This window comes from Mugil cephalus, chromosome 2 (genome assembly GCF_022458985.1).
Source record: "Mugil cephalus isolate CIBA_MC_2020 chromosome 2, CIBA_Mcephalus_1.1, whole genome shotgun sequence".
Classification (NCBI taxonomy): Eukaryota; Metazoa; Chordata; class Actinopteri; order Mugiliformes; family Mugilidae; genus Mugil; species Mugil cephalus.
In genome coordinates this window covers 26,064,362-26,084,624 of record NC_061771.1, presented here as the reverse complement: position 1 = coordinate 26,084,624, position 20,263 = coordinate 26,064,362, and the positions used below count along the sequence as shown (strand labels likewise).

General features: G+C 38.1%; 1 protein-coding gene across 1 annotated transcript; it reads left to right on the top strand.

Moving 5' to 3' along the window:
- Positions 1-5,765: 5,765 nt before the first annotated feature.
- Positions 5,766-17,982, top strand: LOC125003462 (kallikrein-8-like). The gene is made up of 6 exons (XM_047577416.1): positions 5,766-5,872; positions 6,196-6,376; positions 6,565-6,726; positions 6,971-7,032; positions 17,571-17,734; positions 17,833-17,982. Exons 1-6 carry the CDS (start codon positions 5,833-5,835, stop codon positions 17,980-17,982), a joined length of 759 nt encoding a protein of 252 aa, XP_047433372.1. The 5' UTR covers positions 5,766-5,832.
- The last annotated feature ends 2,281 nt before the right edge of the window (positions 17,983-20,263 follow it).

The window sequence follows — 20,263 nt, the reverse complement described above, 5'->3', positions numbered from 1 at the left end:
GAAAATATACAAAGGATGGAGTGTGTCCACCAGCTGATCAGGCCGTGTAGTGAAGTGGAAGCTCAGTATTTGCATCTGTTGTTGATAAAGAAATTCTGACAGGCAGTAAAGCAACCGATCCACACCTGACTCCACTCATGTCATAAAATAATTTGGTTTTATTCCTCACTCCATAGTAAAAAAAAAAACACCAGAAGTTTCTGTTGTTGTTACCAAATGGTTGTTCATTAAAGAATTCATCAAACCTCTACAGGACAATGTCAATCACATAAATGCATTTGACACTATTGATCACAATATACTACTACAGAGACTTGAAAATGTGATCAAAATTACAGGAACTGCACTAGACTGGTTTGAATCATATCTGTCAGACAGATTCCAGTTTGTCCATGTAAACAACAACTCTTCTATATATACCAAAGTAAGCTATGGGGTTCCTCAGGGGTTTTGTGCTAGGACCAGTATTATTCACATTGTACATGCTTCCCTTAGCAATATTATTAGAAAGCACGGCATAAACATTCCATTGCTACGCAGATGATACCCAGCTATATTTATCCATGAAACCAGATGAAACTAATCCCGCTGGTTAAACTCCAAGCATGCCTTAAAGACATAAAGGCTTGGATGACCTGTAATTTTCTACTTTTAAACTCAGACAAAACTGAAGTTTTCGTATTTGGCTCTAAACATGTCAGAGATTCATTATCTAATCACCTGCTTTTGTTGGATGGCATTACCTTGGCCTCCAGTACTACTGTGAAAAACCTTGGTGTTATATTTGACCAGGATAAAGTCCTTTAATTCTCACATAAAGCAGGTGACCAGGACTGCTTTCTTCCACCTTCGTAGTATCATCAAAATTAGGAGCATCCTTTCTCAGAGTGATGCGGAAAAAAATAGTTCATGCATTTGTGTCTTCCAGCTGGATTATTGTAACTCGTTACTGTCTGGCTGTCCAAGTAGCTCTTTAAAAAGCCTCCAATTGATTCAAAACGCTGCAGCAAGAGCACTGACAGGAATTAGCAAGAGAGATCATATTACTCCAGTATTAGCTTCTCTTCATTGGCTCCCTTTAAAATCTAGAATTGAATTTAAAATCCTCCTCCTTACATACAAGGCCCTGAAAGGGCCCAGCTCCATCATATTTGAAAGACCTCATAGTACCATACTGTCCCAACAGATCACTACGATCTCTAAGTGCAGGTCTACTTGTGGTTCCATAGAGTTTCTAAAAGTAGAATGGGAGGTAGAGCCTTCAGCTATCAGGCTCCTCTCCTATGGAACCAGCTCCCAGTTTGGGTTCGGGAGGCAGACACAGTCTCTACGTTTAAGGTCAGGCTTAAGACTTTCCTTTTTGAAAAAGCTTATAGCTAGGGCTGGACTTAACCATCCCTTAGTTATGCTGCTATAGGCCGAGGCTGCAGGGGGACGATGCACTGAGGACATGTCCTCTCCTCTTTCTTCTCTGGCTCCTGTCCTCTAATATCTTATCATTTTATTTTCTATCTCTTATAATTTACTAATCACTGTGTCTTACTCTCTCCCCTCCGCTCCCCCCCCCCCTCCATCATTTTGTGAGGGTCCCCTGGTCTGGAGTGCTGAAAATCTGACCTGTGGAGTTCTAAACTACATCTGCTGCCCTGGCCTCATCAACCAGCCCAGTCTTCATGGTCTGGAGTGCTGTGTATCAGACCTGTGGAGCTCCATAAACTACATCTGTCCCAGTCATCATGGCCTCCTCCAGTTGTCCACTCCTACCTAGATGAACAATTCACCAACCTGCCCATAATTCCTGTTATACTCACAAACTGTCACAGATCATCAGCTATGTGTTATATTACTAGACCCTACATGTTTCCTTCCGCTTGATGTATGTAAACTATGACAGAAGTTTGTTTATCTTGTTTCTCCTGCTCTTCTTTTCTCTTTATCTTCTCTGTTTCTAACCGGCTGGCCTTCGGCAGATGGGTCCCTCCACATGAGCTGGGTTCTGCTCAAGGTTTCTTCCTGTTAAAAGGGAGTTTTTCCTTGCCACCGTCGCCCTCAGGCTTGCTCTGGAGGATGCAGGCTGGTTTTTGTGAAGCGTCTTGAGACGATTTGTATTGTTATTGGCGCTATATAAATAAAACTGAATTGAAATTGAATTGAATAAATCTTCATGTTAGTCTCTTTACGTGAATTGATTGTCACTGGAATTAAACGAAACCCGATGAAACAACGGAGCAAAGATCTCAGTGTTAAGCTTTGTGATAAGCAAATAGTGAATACACATAATGATATTTTTAGGCAGGACGTCAGCTGCAAGGTTTTGTTCAATGGAACCTGTTTGAGAAGCTTCTATCTAGGCCCCATGCACTGGAAGATACAACATGAAATCAATTAAATAAAATATTATGAAAGTAAGTTACCAAAATCAAATATTTCATGTGTTTATGTTAAGTTTACTAGTCTTTTATTCTCTGTTTTCTCCAGCATCAGGTTTATTCAGAGTCATAGGAGGCTGCTACAGAGGAAGCTCCTACACCTGTGCTCTGGTGTGTCTGCATTGTTTTGAAATTACGCCACTGAAATGCTAATCGGTGACTAATCGGCTAATGAAGGAGTCTTCAAAATTTTTTAGGCCAAGGACCCCAAACTGATGACTTGTTTAAGTAGGGACCCTCTACCAACTATATGTGTTTTACATTAAACTCGGCCTGTTTAATAATATATACACTACTGGTCAAAAGTTTTAGAACAGTGTTTGGAGTGTGTCCAAAATATTTACTCTAGGAGGACAAAAAACCTATCAAAGTCTTCAGGAAGGTCTTACGACGCCCACGGTATGGTTGTTTTTCTGATAGGAGCTAAGGTTTTGTCACAGTAAGACCAAATGTGAGACCAGCGAAAAGGCGGGAAATCTACCTCTTTTCTGTGTCCTGGCTCCGCGCGCTTCTGTAGTCATTGGCGACCACTGTGAGTTGCAACAGCAACACTTGAGCTGTAGCTCTGGGCCACAGCTGAGACCAGTTCATTCATCAGGGACTCCTCTTGATGTCTCTGCTGTTAATACAGCTGATCCCTGTGTCCCACACATTTATGTTACAACAACACACACCAACACACACACCTCCCCACCCACACAGGTAACTTTGTTATCACAGATACACATACAGTTACAAATACACACAGGAAGAGTAGTTAATCTCTCACACACAGGCTAACTGTGCTAAATGTAGGCAAACTGTGCTAACCGTAAGCTAACTGTGCTAACCGTAAGCTAACTGTGCTAAATGTGAGTTAAGTGTGCTAACTGCAGGTTACCTCTACTCACTGTAAGCTAACTGTGCTAACCATAAGCTAATTGTGCTAAATGTAGGCAGAGTGCTTAGTGCTAATTCCCATGTTGACAGAGACGGTACCCCCGGCATTAGCTCCCATAGGCCGTTCAAAGTTTCCCAGAGGGAATTTTCTAGTTCCACAATGCTTTTCTGTCTGAAGCTTTATAATAAACAAACATAATAAAAAAGGAAAATAATGAAAATTAACATTGAGCTAGAGCTACTGACTGACCTTTATTTTATTATTTTTTTTTTCTTTTTGTTTATTTGTTTAGTTTTTTAGTGTTTGGATCTGAAGAATTTTAAAATTGAAATGATAATAAGTAAATGTAATGTTATTTTATCTATGGGAGACGTGCTGCAGATTGCAGGACATGGCTCCACCAACGTGACCAGTAAAAATAAATTTGGTGAGATTTTTGTATGAATTATTATTTTATCATTATTATTTTCAGGATAATAAATATGTATCAGTGTTGATCTTTAATGACACTAAATTATTATTTAATAATATAAAAACATAAATGCCAGTCTGGACTGATTTCTATTTTGTTTGTTTTAACTGGGCAATTTATTTTGAAAAACTGAAAATATAATGGGATTAATTTCAACTGATATCATTTATGTTACAGTCAAACAGTTTCCTGCCTCAAATTATATTCTCGCACGCACTGGTTCTGTGGTTAAGCTCCGGGAGTGGATGCATGTCGTGTGAGTTGATACAGCTACTGCCCTGGAACATTTTCAGTAGTTTAACATTCATCAGTATTTTAATTAACAAAGTGCAACTTTTTCCATAAACATGTTCCTCTTTCTCACAGGGTGACTCTGGTGGAGGAGTCGTGGTCAATGGCCGGCTCTACGGTTTAATCCAGGGTGGTGGTGAATGCACAATGGAACAATCAAATATATTCAAATGGATTCGAGCTACTACTGGTCTGTCATGGTGAAAAAATGTGGTCTGTTCTGTGGTTTGAAATAAACATGACGCAAAATTCTTCCAGAGTAAATATTATGTGACACTGAAACCGTGCATGAGAACCTGTTTTCTATGAAAATTTTAAATTCTCTAACATTACACAAACACAGATTTATTTAGATTTATTTGACATTATCAACGAAAAATTCAATTATGACACAAAATACAAAAACATTTTCCACCCGGAGTTTTATTCCATCCATAGAGAGCACATCCAATAATATATATATATATTTTTAAGATATTCTGTTGTGGCTGGGATGAACATGGAAAGAGAAAATCTTCAACCAATTTCACACCCGTTCTCTCCCTCTAAGTAGCAACATTCCGCACTCTAGAACGACTTTCAAGAGAAACTTTCATGGTCATTGAACAGTGATTGATCAAATACTAAAAGACCTATCAAAATGAGGAGTAATACACCAGTACACAAGGCTTGTGTCTACATTTTCAAGTTCGAATGAAGTCTTTAGAGTAGACTTTTGAAAAAGTGTGTTTTTTGCGTGCTTTTTTCAGCTGTCCCATTCATATTCAATAGGAAATTTGTTGCAGTTTCATATTCGTATTTTGTTAAGAAAAGTAATAGCACACCGATCCCTATCAAACCGCAGGTTTTGATACATAACTCACCCTGCAACTCTTCAAGCTGTAGGACAAGTTAAGGGACGAAAACAGGGACAAAGAGGTAAAAAAAAAGAGAAGAAACACGTGGGGTAACAATAGGGCCTTGGGGCTCTGGTGTTGCCCCGTACCCCTTATTATGACACAAAATACAAAAACATTTTCCACCCGGAGTTGTATTCCATCTGTATAGACCACATCCAATAATATATTTATATATTTTTAAGATATTGTGTCATTAACTCAAAACACTGCTTTCATAAACACACTGCACTGACAGTAGAGCGAGTGTGTCTGTATTATATCTGTATATCATAACAAAATAACCATAACAGTATTGTCTATAATGGAGCCTTGTAGCCAGTGAGGCTGATAATAAAATAAAAATGATAATAGTCACCACTGTTTGAACAGAGGGGCCATCGTTACATGACTCATCTGATTCACCTTCTCCTTTCTCTAAGTGTCAGTGAATATTCAGATACAGGGGTGTGAAAAGCTGTCGGCCTCCTTCCTTCTTTTTTTTTTTATTTGTTTGCATGTTTGTCACGCTGAAATGTTTCACACCATCAAACTAATTTAAACATTAGTCAAAGATAACTCAGGTAAACTGAAAATGCAGTTTTTAAATGAAGTACTTTAGTACTTTTGTACTTTAAATAAATTAGCTTTAGACAAGAGATCAACTTTGCATTAACTGTCAGATGTCACTTTATCTTTCCGAAAAGGAACTAGAATTGTCGACTATTTAACATTTACATGAATGTGTAGATCTACATTCACAGTGTGATTCTGTTGATAAAGCTCTGCTCTGTGATTGGCTGCTCCATGACCAACATGAGATGGTGAACATGGTTAAAAAGTTAGTGCCACTGGACAGAAGTCACTGGAAGAGGAACGAGAGCGATGGCTCGTCTGACGCTCCTTCTTGTTCTGCTGTGGGTCGGTGAGTAGGGAATGATGTTTATGTGATTTCTTCATTTTGAGACTTGACCACATCATGTTTTGTTGATACATCAGATGCTAGTTCTGAAGATTTAATGTACTGTCTCCCTCCCTCATTCAATGCATGGAAAGAGGACATTACTGATATTTTTATACTTCTTACATATTTGAGTAGATTTAGGCTGTTGGGTGTTTTGTAATAAAGGATTTATCTAAACTCTATGTTTAGTCATTGAGGCAGTGAGTGACTATGTTGTTCAGTGAGTAAAACCAACCAATTTTAGCACCAAGTTCCAACTCATAGTAGATCATTTTCTCTTTCAGGTACCACAGTGAGCACAGTGGTGGATGTGCACAAAAGAATCATTGGAGGTCAACAGTGTAATCCAACAGAGCGTCTGTATCACGTGAAACTGGTCGATCAAAACAATAATTTAGTCTGTGGAGGCTCTCTGATCAGTGACGAGTGGGTTCTGACTGTAGCTCACTGCTGGAAACCAGAACTGTGAGAAAATCTTAATATTTCTGAGTTTTAAATTTAGACCAAACTTCACAGAAATTATGAGATTAAGCTGTTGACAGGGAACAGTATTCATGGTTTTACTGATCACATAAAATGAGTTTTGGCAATGGTTCATTTGGCAATGAACTGACTGTGCAAGATATAAAACAAAATATAATCTGTACTTGCAGGTTTGTCATTGTAGGAGTGCATCCAGGTCCAGGAAAGAGAGTGGAGGTAATCAAACCACCTGAGACAATCGAGGACCATGACATCATGTTACTAAAGATAGAAAAATTCAAAATAAAGGTTCAGCCTATAAAACTTGGTGACTGCACGACAAAACCCCAACTGTGAGTAGTCAAAGATGTATTGATGTTCATTGTTTTTATTTTCTCATTTTTGTACTATTTAATTCAAAACATGTTTTTGTAAATTACATCATATTTAGTATAATTCCTTAATGTTTTTCTGTCTGAAGCTTTATGATAAAAAAAGAAAATAATGAAAATTAACGTTGAACCAGAACTACTGACTGACCTTTATTTAAATTTTATTTTTAATGAGTAACTTTCTTCTTTTGATTATTTTTTCTAGGGGAGCCTCAGTGCAGATCGCAGGACATGGCCCCACCAACGTGAACAGTAAAAATGAATTTGGTGAGATTTTTGTATGAATTATTATTTTATCATTATTTTTTTCAGGATAATAAATATTTATCAGTGTTAGTATGTTGATCTTTAATGTCACTAAATTATTATTTAATAATATAAAAACATAAATGCCAGTCTGGACTGATTTCTATTTTGTGTGTTTTAACTGGGAAATTTATTTTGAAAAACTGAAAATATAATGGGATTAATTTCAACTGATATAATTTATGGTCAAACTTTTTCCTGCATCAGATTATATCCTATGGGGATATTGTTTTATTTTATTTGACAACTATGGAACTTTTTTCATTCCTTGTAGTACCCGGTGAATCACCAACTCTTCAGTGTGCAGATATTAAAGTCGTTGCCTGTACTAACCTTGGTTACCTTCTGCGGGACACATGGTCTACTCACGACCACTGGTTCTGTGGTGAAGATACTAAAGTGCATGCAGCTCCTGTGAGTTGATACAGCTACTGACCTGGAACATTTTCAACAGTTTAACATTCATCAGTATTTTAATTAACAAAGTGCAACTCTTTCCATAAACATGTTCCTCTTTCTCACAGGGTGACTCTGGTGGAGGAGTCGTGTTCAAGGGTCAGCTCTACGGTTTAATCAGGTCTGGTGGTAGACGCGCATGGGACCGATCAAATCGCTTTGTAAACATTTGTCACCCAGACTTTGTACAATGGATTCGAGCTACTACTGGTCTGTCATGGTGAAAAGATGTGTTGATCTGTTCTGCAGTTTAAGATTAACATGTCACAAAACTCTTCCCAAATAAATATTATGTGACACTGAAACCGTGCATGAGACCCTGTTTTCTATGAAAACTTAAAATTCTCTGACATTACACACACACAGATTTAGTGTATGTGACACCTACTAGAGTTTCAAATAATACAGGTGAGCTGTCTGTTCTCAGCAAGACTGTAGATTTCATTTCATGGTTCCTAAACATTACATAGTAGTACAGTAATAGTAAGAAAGCTGCAAAATGCAACATCAACTTGTAGGGAAGAATGAATGCAGTGGACTCCATAGATAAAATATAAAGTAGAAATGTGATAAATATCGTGTAGTGTCGTGTCTATGGGGTGGGGGTGTCTGGTCTGGTCTAGGTGGGTGCTACATGTAACATCCACAGGAATGAATGTCAGGTCCAAAAGTTTCCCAGCAGAACACTGAACTGGCACAAGATAGTTGATGTTATTTACTTTACTTTTCCTGCCAGTAGTTTTAATGTTGTGGCTGATCTGTGCATGTTAAATACATATAATGCACTGACAAACAAGAATGTTTATTTGTGAGATAATGCAAAAAAAAAAGAAAAAAATGTTAGTTATTACAGATCACATTCATGAACGTTTCATCTCCAGTGTTAAATGACTTATTCAATATTGTGAAACCATTACTTTGTTTCAAGTCAAAGTCCATCCACCGCACTACTTAGTTTTTTGCCCTGTACTAGGACACTACTTGTAAGTTTGCTCTCAACGAGTGTGACATTATCAACGACAAATTCAATTATGACAGAAAATACAAATAAATCTTCCACCTGGAGTTTTATTCCATCCATATAGAGCACATCCAATAATATATATATATATTTTTTTAAGATATTGTGTTATTAACTCAAAACACTGCTTTCATAAACACACTGCACTGACAGTAGAGCGAGTGTGTCTGTATTATATCTGTATATCATAACAAAATAACCATAACAGTGTTGTATATAATGGAGCCTTGTAGCCAGTGAGGCTGATAATAAAATAATAATAATAATAGTCACCATTGTGTGAACAGAAGGACCATCGTTACATGACTCATCTGATTCACCTTCTCCTTTCTCTAAGTGTCAGTGAGTATTCAGATACTTACAGGGGTGTGAAAAGGTATCGGCCTCCTTCCTGACTTCTTCTCCTTCTTTTTTTTATTTGTTTGTCACCCTGAAATGTTTCACATCATCAAACTAATTTAAATATTAGTCAAAGATAACTCAAGTACACTGAAAATGCAGTTTTTAAATGAAGTTGTATGAAGTTTTGCGTTTTATATAAATTAGCTTTAGACAAGAGATCAACTTTGCACTAACTGTCAGATGTCACTTTATCTTTCCAAAAATAACTAGAATTGTCGACTATTTAACATTTGCATGAATGTGAAGATCTGCATTCACAGTGTGATTCTGTTAATAAAGCTCTGCTCTGTGATTGGCTGCTCCATGACCAACATGACTTTAGACGTATAAAAACATTCAATCAACCTTCTGTAAAGGTGGGTCTCATTTAAATGCCACCAGATTGTTGGTAATTTCTTCCCCGGGATAAATAGTATCAAATATATATTTGTATAATCATTTTTATCTGTCTCTGACATGCAGTGGAGTGAGGCTGAAAGCAGCAGAGAGAAAAATCAAGCTTTCTGCCTCGTCCACTGACAGATTTTCTCCCTAAACTGCGTCTTCTTCACTTGCAGCCAAAGCACCTGACCGATCCGATGACGGAGTACGACAGTACGACCAAAAAATGATCCATTATGTTTAAAATATGTACACTTTCACTATGTTGGTGCATGTTCCGTTTGTTTCATGTCCCCTTTAAGGATAATTATGTCACAAAACTCTTCAGGGTACTATATAGCGTACTAACATGACATCACAAAAATACATGCAACATTAGAAGATTAAACTCCAATTGCACTCTTGGTGAGACTCCAGTTGATCTAGAAAAAAGCTGATATATTTCCAGGAATAAATGATTTCAAAAAGACAGAGTACACTCAGTTTCAAGTCATTTGGGACCAGGGCTAAAGGAGAAGAAGAAGAATTTGTCTTTCAACACACTGCAAGGACTCTTATCGTCAAGTTATTTATTACCTTAGGTATTTTATATTTTTTAGTAGTAGTCATTTGGTATTTGGTCTGATGCAAATGCTTTCAACATGTCAGGCCGGGTTCAAAGCAGGACTCCGATGCAGAGGGGTGGAAGTTAAGGTGACTTTATTTCACAGAATCTACAGGGTGAGGAAACTCGAACAGAGTGTAAATAAAAGTGCTATGAAACAAACTCCTGATGGGGCTATGAAATCTTATCAAAGTAAAATCACTCCAGAGGAGGAAAAAACAAAGATACTCACGGCTATGAAAGCTAACAAACAAAAGGCGCTCCAAAAGGGAGGAAACTCACAATACTAACTACACTAACGAACAAGCTAACCTGACCTAACGGGAGGGGAAAAATAAATCCCTGACAAAAAAAAAGGCGCTCCAAAAGAGAGGAAGCAAAACCTGGTAAGAATAACTAAGAAATGAAGGAAGAATTCCAAAAAACGGGAAGAAAAGCAAAGAAGGACTAAACACAAAATCACTCCAGAAGGAGGAAACAAAAACAGCCAAATTCTAAACAGAAAACCTAATCACTAGAACTAAGCTAGGAAGTCACAAAGAAAAAATCACTCTTTCGAGATAAACTCAAGGCAGACTGTGGCATGGATCGCAGGCACGGGTAGAACAGACAAAAATGACAAACACCCTCACACTCACACAATCAGACTGGGGACACATGAGGAAGTGCAAGTGACCTGAAACCAGAGGAGAGTTACTTTCCAAAATAAGGCAGGAAATGACGAGACAAACGCACCAAAATAAGACATGACCACACCGCGGTGTGACACAACAGAGGCCTTAAAGCATGGCTAAAGGCAAAACAACAAGGTTCACATGTGTAAATACCATTTTATCATTGTTATTGATATTACTGTTATGATTATGAACGTTATTTGTCTCATTTCCTTTTGCTGATTATTCTGTGTTTCTAGAAAAGCCGCCTATGGACTGGTGGTGAAAATTAGCATGTGTGCTATATACACCCAAGCAAAGCATCTGGTCTGTCCACTGGGACAGTCTCATCATCAGTATTAGTGATGTCCATATCAAATACAGTAAACATAACATAGCATTAGCCTGGGTAATGCCTTATAGGTCCAGGTTTTATCCTGGACCGACCTCCTTGGTCCAGAACCCTCCGTTGTGAACTGATTATGCTCCGACAAGCTCATACAGCACGATGAACAGCTGGTTGGAGTTGAACTCATTGGTGTTAACTTTTTTCTTGCTTTGGTCTGCCCCCTGCTGTCACAAATTGGAGCATAATTGGAGTATATTTGTGTGTAGAGCTGCTGATTTTAGAAGGTCCCAGTGTGATGTCATGTCCATTCATTTAGAAATATTTCTGTTTTTAAGCTACTATGTTTGGTTGTGAAAAAGATTTTCACGAAACTAAAGTCATGAGTTGAACAAAAAGTGGAGCCTGGTGTTGATGTTTCCATTAACACTTGATTTAGGTGAAACTGCAGCATCATGTTTTACTCGTGCATACATGTTAGGTACAACTACTGAACTAAGGAGGTAACGTGTAGTGTGGCTCATGTATCATAGCAGGTTGTTGGAATAGCAACATTTTGAAAAACTCTGTACAGACGTGACCGTACAAATGAAAGTTGCCACAGCTTCAGCTGTTAGTGGGAGAACGTGGAGAATTTGACCGGGAACTTCTCTGCAAATAAAACTAGTCTCCTGAGGCTGAAGCTAAATATCTCATGGAAGGTTTCAAGAAATCATCTCCCGCTGCTCAAACAGACCTAGAAACATGACTCAGGGCAGTTTGCACCTTTGCACCCAGACCATCACCTATTCAACCTGCTGCCCTCTGGGAGGCGCCACAGGTGCAAATGGACTAAGAAGCAGCTTTTATCTCAGTCATTACTGTACTGAACTTAAACATGCACTAACTGCCAGTAGATGTATTTATGTACTACTATTTATCTAGTCATTATATCTGAAGGGACTTGCACTATTACTTTATATTTTCTGAACACATTCTAAGGATCTTACATTAATGCTAGAAAAACTGAATGATGGGAGCGATTGTTTACTGTTTTAATGTTTGGTTTTCTTATGTGATCGGAACCTTAAAGTTTTTAATGTCATTGTGCTGCTGTTCAATGACAGTAAATTGTGATTCTGAGCTCTGGTTTCTTGTGTCAACTCAACTCAGAAAATGAACAAGTCACTCCGTCACTTCCAGCAGCAGCAGCAACAGCAGCTCATCGTCTTATCTCTGGGAGAGCCACTCCCTCACCTGTAGAAAGTCTGCTGCTCTCCTCTGGTCGACTCCGAGCAAAACGTTTCACTATTCACATCAGTTACCGTCTCACACAGGTAATTCATCTACTTAGCCTCATAAAAAGATAAACAATCCACGTGGACTAATGTCACTGAAAATTCTTGCAAAGCAAACCCACATGAAACTAGTCTCCTGAGGCTGAAGCTAAATATCTTCTGAAAGGATTCAAGAATTGACGTCTGTTAGAAAATGGATCGATGGGTTTCCTGAAATGATACTGGATCCTGCAAAAGAAGATTTGAATCCTCTTCAAAAGTTTCTTTGTGTATTTTGTGTCAGGGCTGTTTGGAGTTAGAGTTTAACAGACAAACTAGAGGGAAAGATTATTCTCATCAGTTAAAGGCTTGGTTTGTAAAATACAAAGGATGGAGCGACTCTGGCAGGCGACTGGAGACAACGATCTGTCAGCATTGTGGAGTGGAAGACCTGTATTTGCATCTGGTGTTGATAAAGAATAGGTGACACATGGTGAAGCCACTCATCCACAACTTACTCCACTTTTTATAATACAACATTTTATTTTATTCCTAACACCATAGAACCACATGTCACCGTCTGATGAAAAACACGTATCTCCAAATTTCTTTTTTTCATACCTGCTTTTGATACATGCTTTTTGATTGACATTTCTGACATCCAATGGAGATACACTTCTACTATAGTCCTTTATATCTGTAGCTATAAGTATATGTAATAAAGTTATAATAATGTATACATCTCCCTACAGCACACACTTATAAACAGCTATGCAATATCATAAGTGCTATGTGTCATCTCTAAGTAAAGTGACAAGAATATGACACTATTATTAACAGATATAAGCTACTATGTGTAATCAAAAGGTGCAATGAAGTAAGTCCTGAGTTTGGCATCTTTACCCCATATGCACAATATTATAAATGACTATGTTAATATCATAGGTGGTATTTGTCAGCTTTAAGTAAAGTAGAGCAAATGAGGTGTTGTAGATATAAGATTTTAAACAAATATGAGGCACAATGAAATGAGAGCCTGGACAGCAAAGACAAAAGAAATGCATTTAGTTCACTTTATTTTCATTTAAACCAACACACATAATCAGAATGATTATCAATGCTCTGAGCACATTACACAAACACATGAAACAGGCCACAAAAGTGGCACGGCGTGGTCCTAGAGATGTGGATCTTAAAAGTGCCTTTGGGTTGGTGAGGTGATTCAGGGTCAGAGGTCAGGAGATTGTTTGACAGCAACTACAAGAAGAACAGAGGCAAATCTTTAGTGCTCTAGCTGGGTTTGTTTTTATGCAGAAAGGTTTGATTGAAAACACATAAACAGATCACGTTTTTTTGTTTAAAGCAGCCTAATGAGACATTATGTTACCGCATATCATGCAGGCAGTGCAGATTACCCGTAGGTGGCTTAAGCTAGCTAGACAAAAGTCACCAGACACAGCTAGTTTTCCCTCACAAGTTAGATCGTTTTCATATTTTTGAGTTTAATGATTGAAACCATTCGAAATCCTGCTTTAATATGTAAACCATGTGCTTCATGTAAGCAAAGTAAGACATTAGCTCACAAAACACTAGCAGCACTAAGACACATCCTACCTGTCCTGGAGAGGGCTCAGCGGAGAAAGGGAAGAAAAGCCGTTTTACGACTAGTACATACAGTCAATGCTTTACGACAGTGGGTGGAGCTGGGGACGGAGGTGGGTGGGTGGGATCAGGGGTCATGGACTAAGGATTGACATTTCTACAATAATAATAATATTAATAAAACTATAGACACCTTACAAAACATTATGAGTGCACTCATAGGGCATTATAAATACAACCTTCATAGAAAGCGTTACCCAGTTGGTAAACAATAAAACCATCAAAAGTTTCTGTTGCTGCAAACAAAAAGTTGTTCATTAAAGAATTCACACAGGACCATGTTGTTACTAAAGCCACTGACCAGCTGTCATATGTAATGAGTCAAATATTTCATGTGTTTACATTTATACTGCACAGAGCACAGAACATAGAGGAGACGTCTGAGTAGAAGGCTTGTTGAGGCTGAACATGAGAGAATTTTCCGTGTTTGCTTAGTCGCTGGGACACGTTAACAATGAAATACATTTTGGGCAAATGACTGGAAATTATAGTTATATTTCTGGTGTGGTGAATGAGAGGCTTAGTGTAGTGTAGAAGCTCAGCAGTGACTATAAATTGAGCTTCAAGCTACAGTGTAGTGTCCACAGCTGATTAAGACAATTGGAACTGACAGTGATAAACTACTGCAACACAGAACACATTTACTAAACACACACTGATGGTGTAAACCAGCGAATCACTGAAAACATTTAAAGGGAAATAATTCTTTGAAAGCTAAAAGGAAAAGTTGTGAAACAGAGCAGTTTGTACTTGAGAGATGATCTTAGAGGTGTGCTGTCGATGTACTTTAAATAAATTAACTTTAGAGAGTGATTTTGCATTAACTGTCAGATGTCACTTTATCTTTCTAAAAAAAAAAAAAAATGGAATTGCCAACTATTTAACATTTGCATTAATGTGAAGAGCTGCATTCACAATGTGGGTTTGTTGATAAAGCTCTGCTCTGTGATTGGCTGCTCCATGACCAACGTGAGATGGTGAACATGTTTAATAAGTTAGTGCCACTGGACAGAAGTCACTGGAATCAGAATGAAAGCGATGGCTCGTCTGATGCTCCTTCTTGTTCTGTTGTGGGTCGGTGAGTAGAGAATGATGTTTATGTGATTTCTTCACTTTGAAACTTGACCACATCATGTTTTGTTGATCCATCAGATGCTAGTTCTGAAGGTTTAATGAACTGTCTCCCTCCCTCATTCAATGCATGGAATGGGAACATTATTTTTGTGCTTCCAGCGTAGTAGATTTGGCCTGTTAGGTGTTTGTTGTGTTGTTGGATGAGCAAAACCGATCAACTAAGTTCATTTTAGCCATGTGGACAAACATCTTTACCTCATGTTAAGACCTGTTTTTTTTACCATTTTTTTTTATTTTTACAAATTGAATTTCACTGTTTTTGGCAGCTTAACAAACCGAACAGAGAAATACAGATTGTTTAACACTGCCTGCATTTCCACTATTCTAATAGTGACAAAATATTAAGCTCTTCTCCTTTTCAGTAATTCAGACCGCCTGTTAATGATGAGAATAGTTGAACAATAGTCAAAACACGGTGTTCAACAGGACACTTCTCACCTCTCACCATCTAAAATATATATTTTTTTATCATTGTTTTTTTTTCTCTTTTTTCAGGTACAGTATAGCATCTGTTCATTATAAGATTGATCAAGAAAGTTTAAGCCATTTATTTATATCATGCTCATACTACAGAGTACAACAACTGCTATTCTGACCCACAGCCCCCTTGGTGGGGAGTTCCTTTTTCAGGTTCCACAGTGGGCTCAGTGGATCTGCACAAGAGAGTCATTGGAGGTGATCCGTGTGAGCGTGACTCCCACATCATGCTGATAGGAGTTGATGCTTCAGGAAAAAAATACTTGTGTGGCGGCACTCTGATAACTGATCACTGGATTTTGACGGCAGCTCACTGTCATAAGAAACAAATGTGAGAAAATCTCATTATTATAACTTCTAATGCAACACACACTGATCAGCCACAACATTAAAACCACCGACAGGAGGAGAAGTAAATAACATTGACCAACTTGTGACAATTCAACGTTCTACTGGGAAACCTTTGATCCACAGAGGCCCCTCCCCTCAACCTACGGGACCCAAAGACCCCAACTAACAACATGGTGTTGCCAGACAAAGCTACGCAATATTAGGGTTGTAGTCATTATGTTTTGCCTGATCAGTGTACGTTTCTGGTGGTAATTTCTTATATTGTTCTTGTGTAGATTAATTCAGACACAGAAGAGCAGTGAATCATGTTAATCTTTCCCTTTACTCTAGGTTTGCAGATGTGACAAACACATCTGGAAAACTGGAATTAGTGGAAATCAAAGAAAAACCTGAGATCTATACTGGCCGCAAATCGAGGATTCATGATCTTATGCTGCTGAAGCTGCCAATCGACGTTCAGAATAAGCCGATAAATCATGCTGACTCTAAAGACTGTAAAGTTTCTCTGAAAGTGTGAGTTGTGTGTTTCCGTGCCTTAAAGAAAATATTGTTCGATAGTTTGTTTAACAGCTGCTCATGCATAGATTATAGACATTACTTTACACTGTGATATTTTGCATTCAGAGTTTCTCTTTTATGTTTATAAGGACCCATCCATGAGGCTTGGACAGTTTAGGCCTATGGAGTCTTTTCTGCTGGTTTGGCAACATAACTGGATACAGGTCGAATGAGTCAACCATATCTCGCATTAGATTAGATTCATATACACGTTTTCCACATTAAACTTTGGTCTCAAGATTCATCTGTGATTCACAGAAGTGTGGACCGATCAGCATGCTGTGGAGAACTATTGACTATGTTTTAGGTGTGATCAAGATCATCACATTTTTTTAAGGCTAAAAGTGGCTTTTACTGTTTCTTTGTGACAAGTCATCTGCTGCATCGTGTTAAAGTTTAAGTGCAAAGAACTCAATAATTAATAATGCAGCACATTTTCTTCTGCACCAAATGCTCAACACTGATGTTAAAGTAACTACTTTGTTTGTGTCATTCTTCTTGGTGTAATTTTCCAGAGTTGAGGTTGCAGGTCACGCTGCCACCGCTGGACACCCTGATGGCACAAGGAGTGAGATGATTTTTAATAATTTGATAAAGAGAATGATCTGTTTTTATATTTCTTTAGTCTCTAGTGTGATTACATTAGTGCTGTCAATGTTAACACGATAGTATCTCATTCATAGAAAGACTTTTCTTTTTTTCTAAATGCACAATTAAATCAATGGGCATTCTCACTCTGCCCAACACTTAGCTTGGAAAATCAGGAAGCAAATTAGGCTAAAAGGCGATACTTTGTTTTTTTAAGCAGAAACTAAACTTCCTGAGTAGAAACTAACAAAGCAAGGGAACCTTCAAATGGCACAAACCCAAAGCCCTGCAAGATGCATCTCACACCAAGGCCAATCCCACCTGAATTCACTTTCGACCCAAACCGAATAATAAACACACATACTTTCTCATAAAGCAAGTATATTTGTCCACTCCTGTGTTGATAAGAGTATTATATATATATGTATATATAGTTAAGCATTTTCTTCTTTTGTGCCGCATTGTATTGTTCTTTACTGAAAAAAGCAGAAAAACATCGATGGTCTATGTGTTGTACTTTAATTTCTAGTCAGTGGCAGTTCTGAATAAAATAACAAGAACAACTATATTCTTGATTCTTCAAACCAATCCCACTGTTCTTCTTTTCCAGATCCTGCTAAACGACCTACTGACGAACTCCATTGTGCAGACATTGATGTTGTTGACTGTGAAGGCTTCAGAAATACTCGGAAGAACACAAATCCCAAGGCCTACAAGGCCAAGGAGCATGAACACTGGCTTTGTGGCCAAACTCCTGGGAAGGATATATGTAAAGTGAGTTGCCATGATCTGTCATCACAGATATCATCTTTTACACAGCAATATTATAAGTAGTTAAAAGGCAAAATACAAAATGTGTTTTCTTGTCACAGGGAGACTCTGGTGGAGGAGTTGTGCATGAAGGCAAGATTTATGGAGTCATTGTTGTAGGATATCCTCCTCTTGTCTGCAAAGAACCATTTGCATTCATGGACATCTGCAATAAGGAATATGCAGATTGGATCGAAAAAATAATAAAGTGACATACACGATGTAGAGTGAATAACGCTCTTTCGTAATAAATGCTTGTTTAAGCTTTATGAGAATCTTTGTCCTGTAGTTTTTTTTTAACACAATCATACGGTCGAGTGATACCCTGTTGGAAAAAAAGTAAAACTTAGAAAAGATATCATAGTAAGTAATTAAAGTAACCTTTTCTCTAATGGCTGACCTAATGTTAATTTGGGCGTCTAATTTGGGGATCTTGACTATTCCTCATCATCTGCAGCTTGTGTAGACATCTTTAGAAGTGTTAACTTACTCAGGTACATAGGAGACAGGAAACACTATTCATTGTTTAACAGGTAGCACACTGCCCTGCTCTGACTGTAACACACAGAGCGTAACCTTCCGCTTTACAAAGTAGTGCCAGCCAAAATACAACTGTGGCAAACACGCTCTGTAGCATTTATTTTTTTAAATGATGTGATGTGATGTCTTGGTGTCTTTTAACTGCTATGTTATCAAATTATGATGGACTTGCTTTTTTGTCTAATATGTTTACTCACAGCTGTGATTCATCAATCATTCAATCAGTTAATATTTATTTATAGAGCACCTTTCATACATAAAAATGCAACACAAAGTGCTTTTCCCTGAGGGAGTCAGGGAAAAACAAAATAATGAAAATAAGAGCAATTAAAAGCAGTAAAATGGTAAAATCAACATACATCAAAGCATACATAGCATAGATATATAAATAGCAAAAATAATAATAAGAGCATAAATAAGTAATAAAAGAATAAAAGGTGACTCAGTTGAAGCTAAATTAAAAAGATGGGTCATGAGTCTGCCCTAAAAAACTGATGTAACATGAGTCTGCTTTCTGGTCTTTGTCAGCACACGTGCAGCTGAGTTCTGGAGAAGCTGAAGTTGTGAAATGCTCTTTTTGGGGAGACCAGAAAGCAGAGCATAACAATAATCTATATAACTAGAAATAAGAGCATGCATTAGCACCTCTGTGCTGCCCAGAACTCTGCTGTATTAAGATGATAAAATCCTATTTTTGTGTTGATTCTATTATGTGGAATAAAGTCAAGCTCAGACTTGAAAAAGACGGCCAGATGTTTGACACACTGTGATGGTTTAAAATCTTTTAGTTTTGGTGAAAGTTTCTTTCTCTGGCGTTCAACCTTTATAACTTTTAGATTGTGTGTTTTTTGTGCATTTTCGACTGATATTCTGTCTATACCCATAACCAGTAAACAACCATAAAAACCAGAGTCTGATCATTTCTATGGAAGTGGGCAAACTTACAAATTCAGCAGGGGATCAAATACTTATTTCCCCCACTGTATATATATATATATATATGTGTGTGTGTGTGTGTGTGTTTGATATCGGATGACATCGGATTGAAGGTTCACTTCCATCTATACAGGTGAAAAACGGATGTGACGTCATGTGTGGCGTCGGCCTGTAGGACTTTTTTTCATTACTCGCACTCAAAAAAATGAGCTAAAGGGCCAGTAATTAAACATTCGGTGGCACCGAAATGAAACACTGATATACTGAGATTGTTTTTCAGTGTGGTTGCTACCATTAGCTACCCTTTAAAACCAAACAGGCCACTGGTGATCCATCTTAGCACGAGGTTTTTGATTTGCCGTAACTCAATGGTTGGCGCTACTGACAATATTCAAGTTGTGCTTTTGTCTGGAAGACCTTCATGCCATCTCAGGCTATAACTAACTTTGTTTTTACCAACACATTCCTCCAAACAGCTCTCTCTTCCCGGGGCTCCCAAGTCTTGCATCGCCTCCCAACCTGCAGCCGACAGCAGCGGTGTGTCACCATTACCGTAATGGCAGCTTTTTTTTTTCACAGTGTTCAGCCTCTATCGGTGAGTTACAGTAGTTCAAGTGTGACAAGCTTTTTTTTTCTTAAAGGGTTAAGGCGTGGACTTGTTCCTCAACCCAAATTTCGTGGTATATAAGCACAAGGGAACAAAGAGCTGCACAGAGCGTTTGAGCAAACAGAAAACAATCATGGACTCATATTCCCTTCAATCAGCATTTGCATTCTATCTCTCCCTGACTTTGAGCTGTACATGATCATTTGTTCTTTGACACACACTTGATAACAACGAGTGAGCGATGCTTCCCACCTGGAGGGAGGGAGATGGGGGACGACCGAAACGCCATTTACCAGTCGCTCAGATTGATACACCTGTCCTGGTGGTTTGCCCTTTTACCAAAAGCAAAGTGAGATGGATGACGCTTTCAGCAGATGGTAGGACGACGCATCAGATACATCAGCATTATA

Excerpts from the sequence above, each read along its gene's own strand:
- LOC125003462 (XM_047577416.1), top strand. The coding sequence starts at position 5,833 with ATGGCTCGTCTGACGCTCCTTCTTGTTCTGCTGTGGGTCG. Across the intron at positions 6,377-6,564 it reads CACTGCTGGAAACCAGAACT|GTTTGTCATTGTAGGAGTGC; the intron begins GTGAGAAAATCT and ends CTGTACTTGCAG. Across the intron at positions 17,735-17,832 it reads CTGGGAAGGATATATGTAAA|GGAGACTCTGGTGGAGGAGT; the intron begins GTGAGTTGCCAT and ends TTCTTGTCACAG.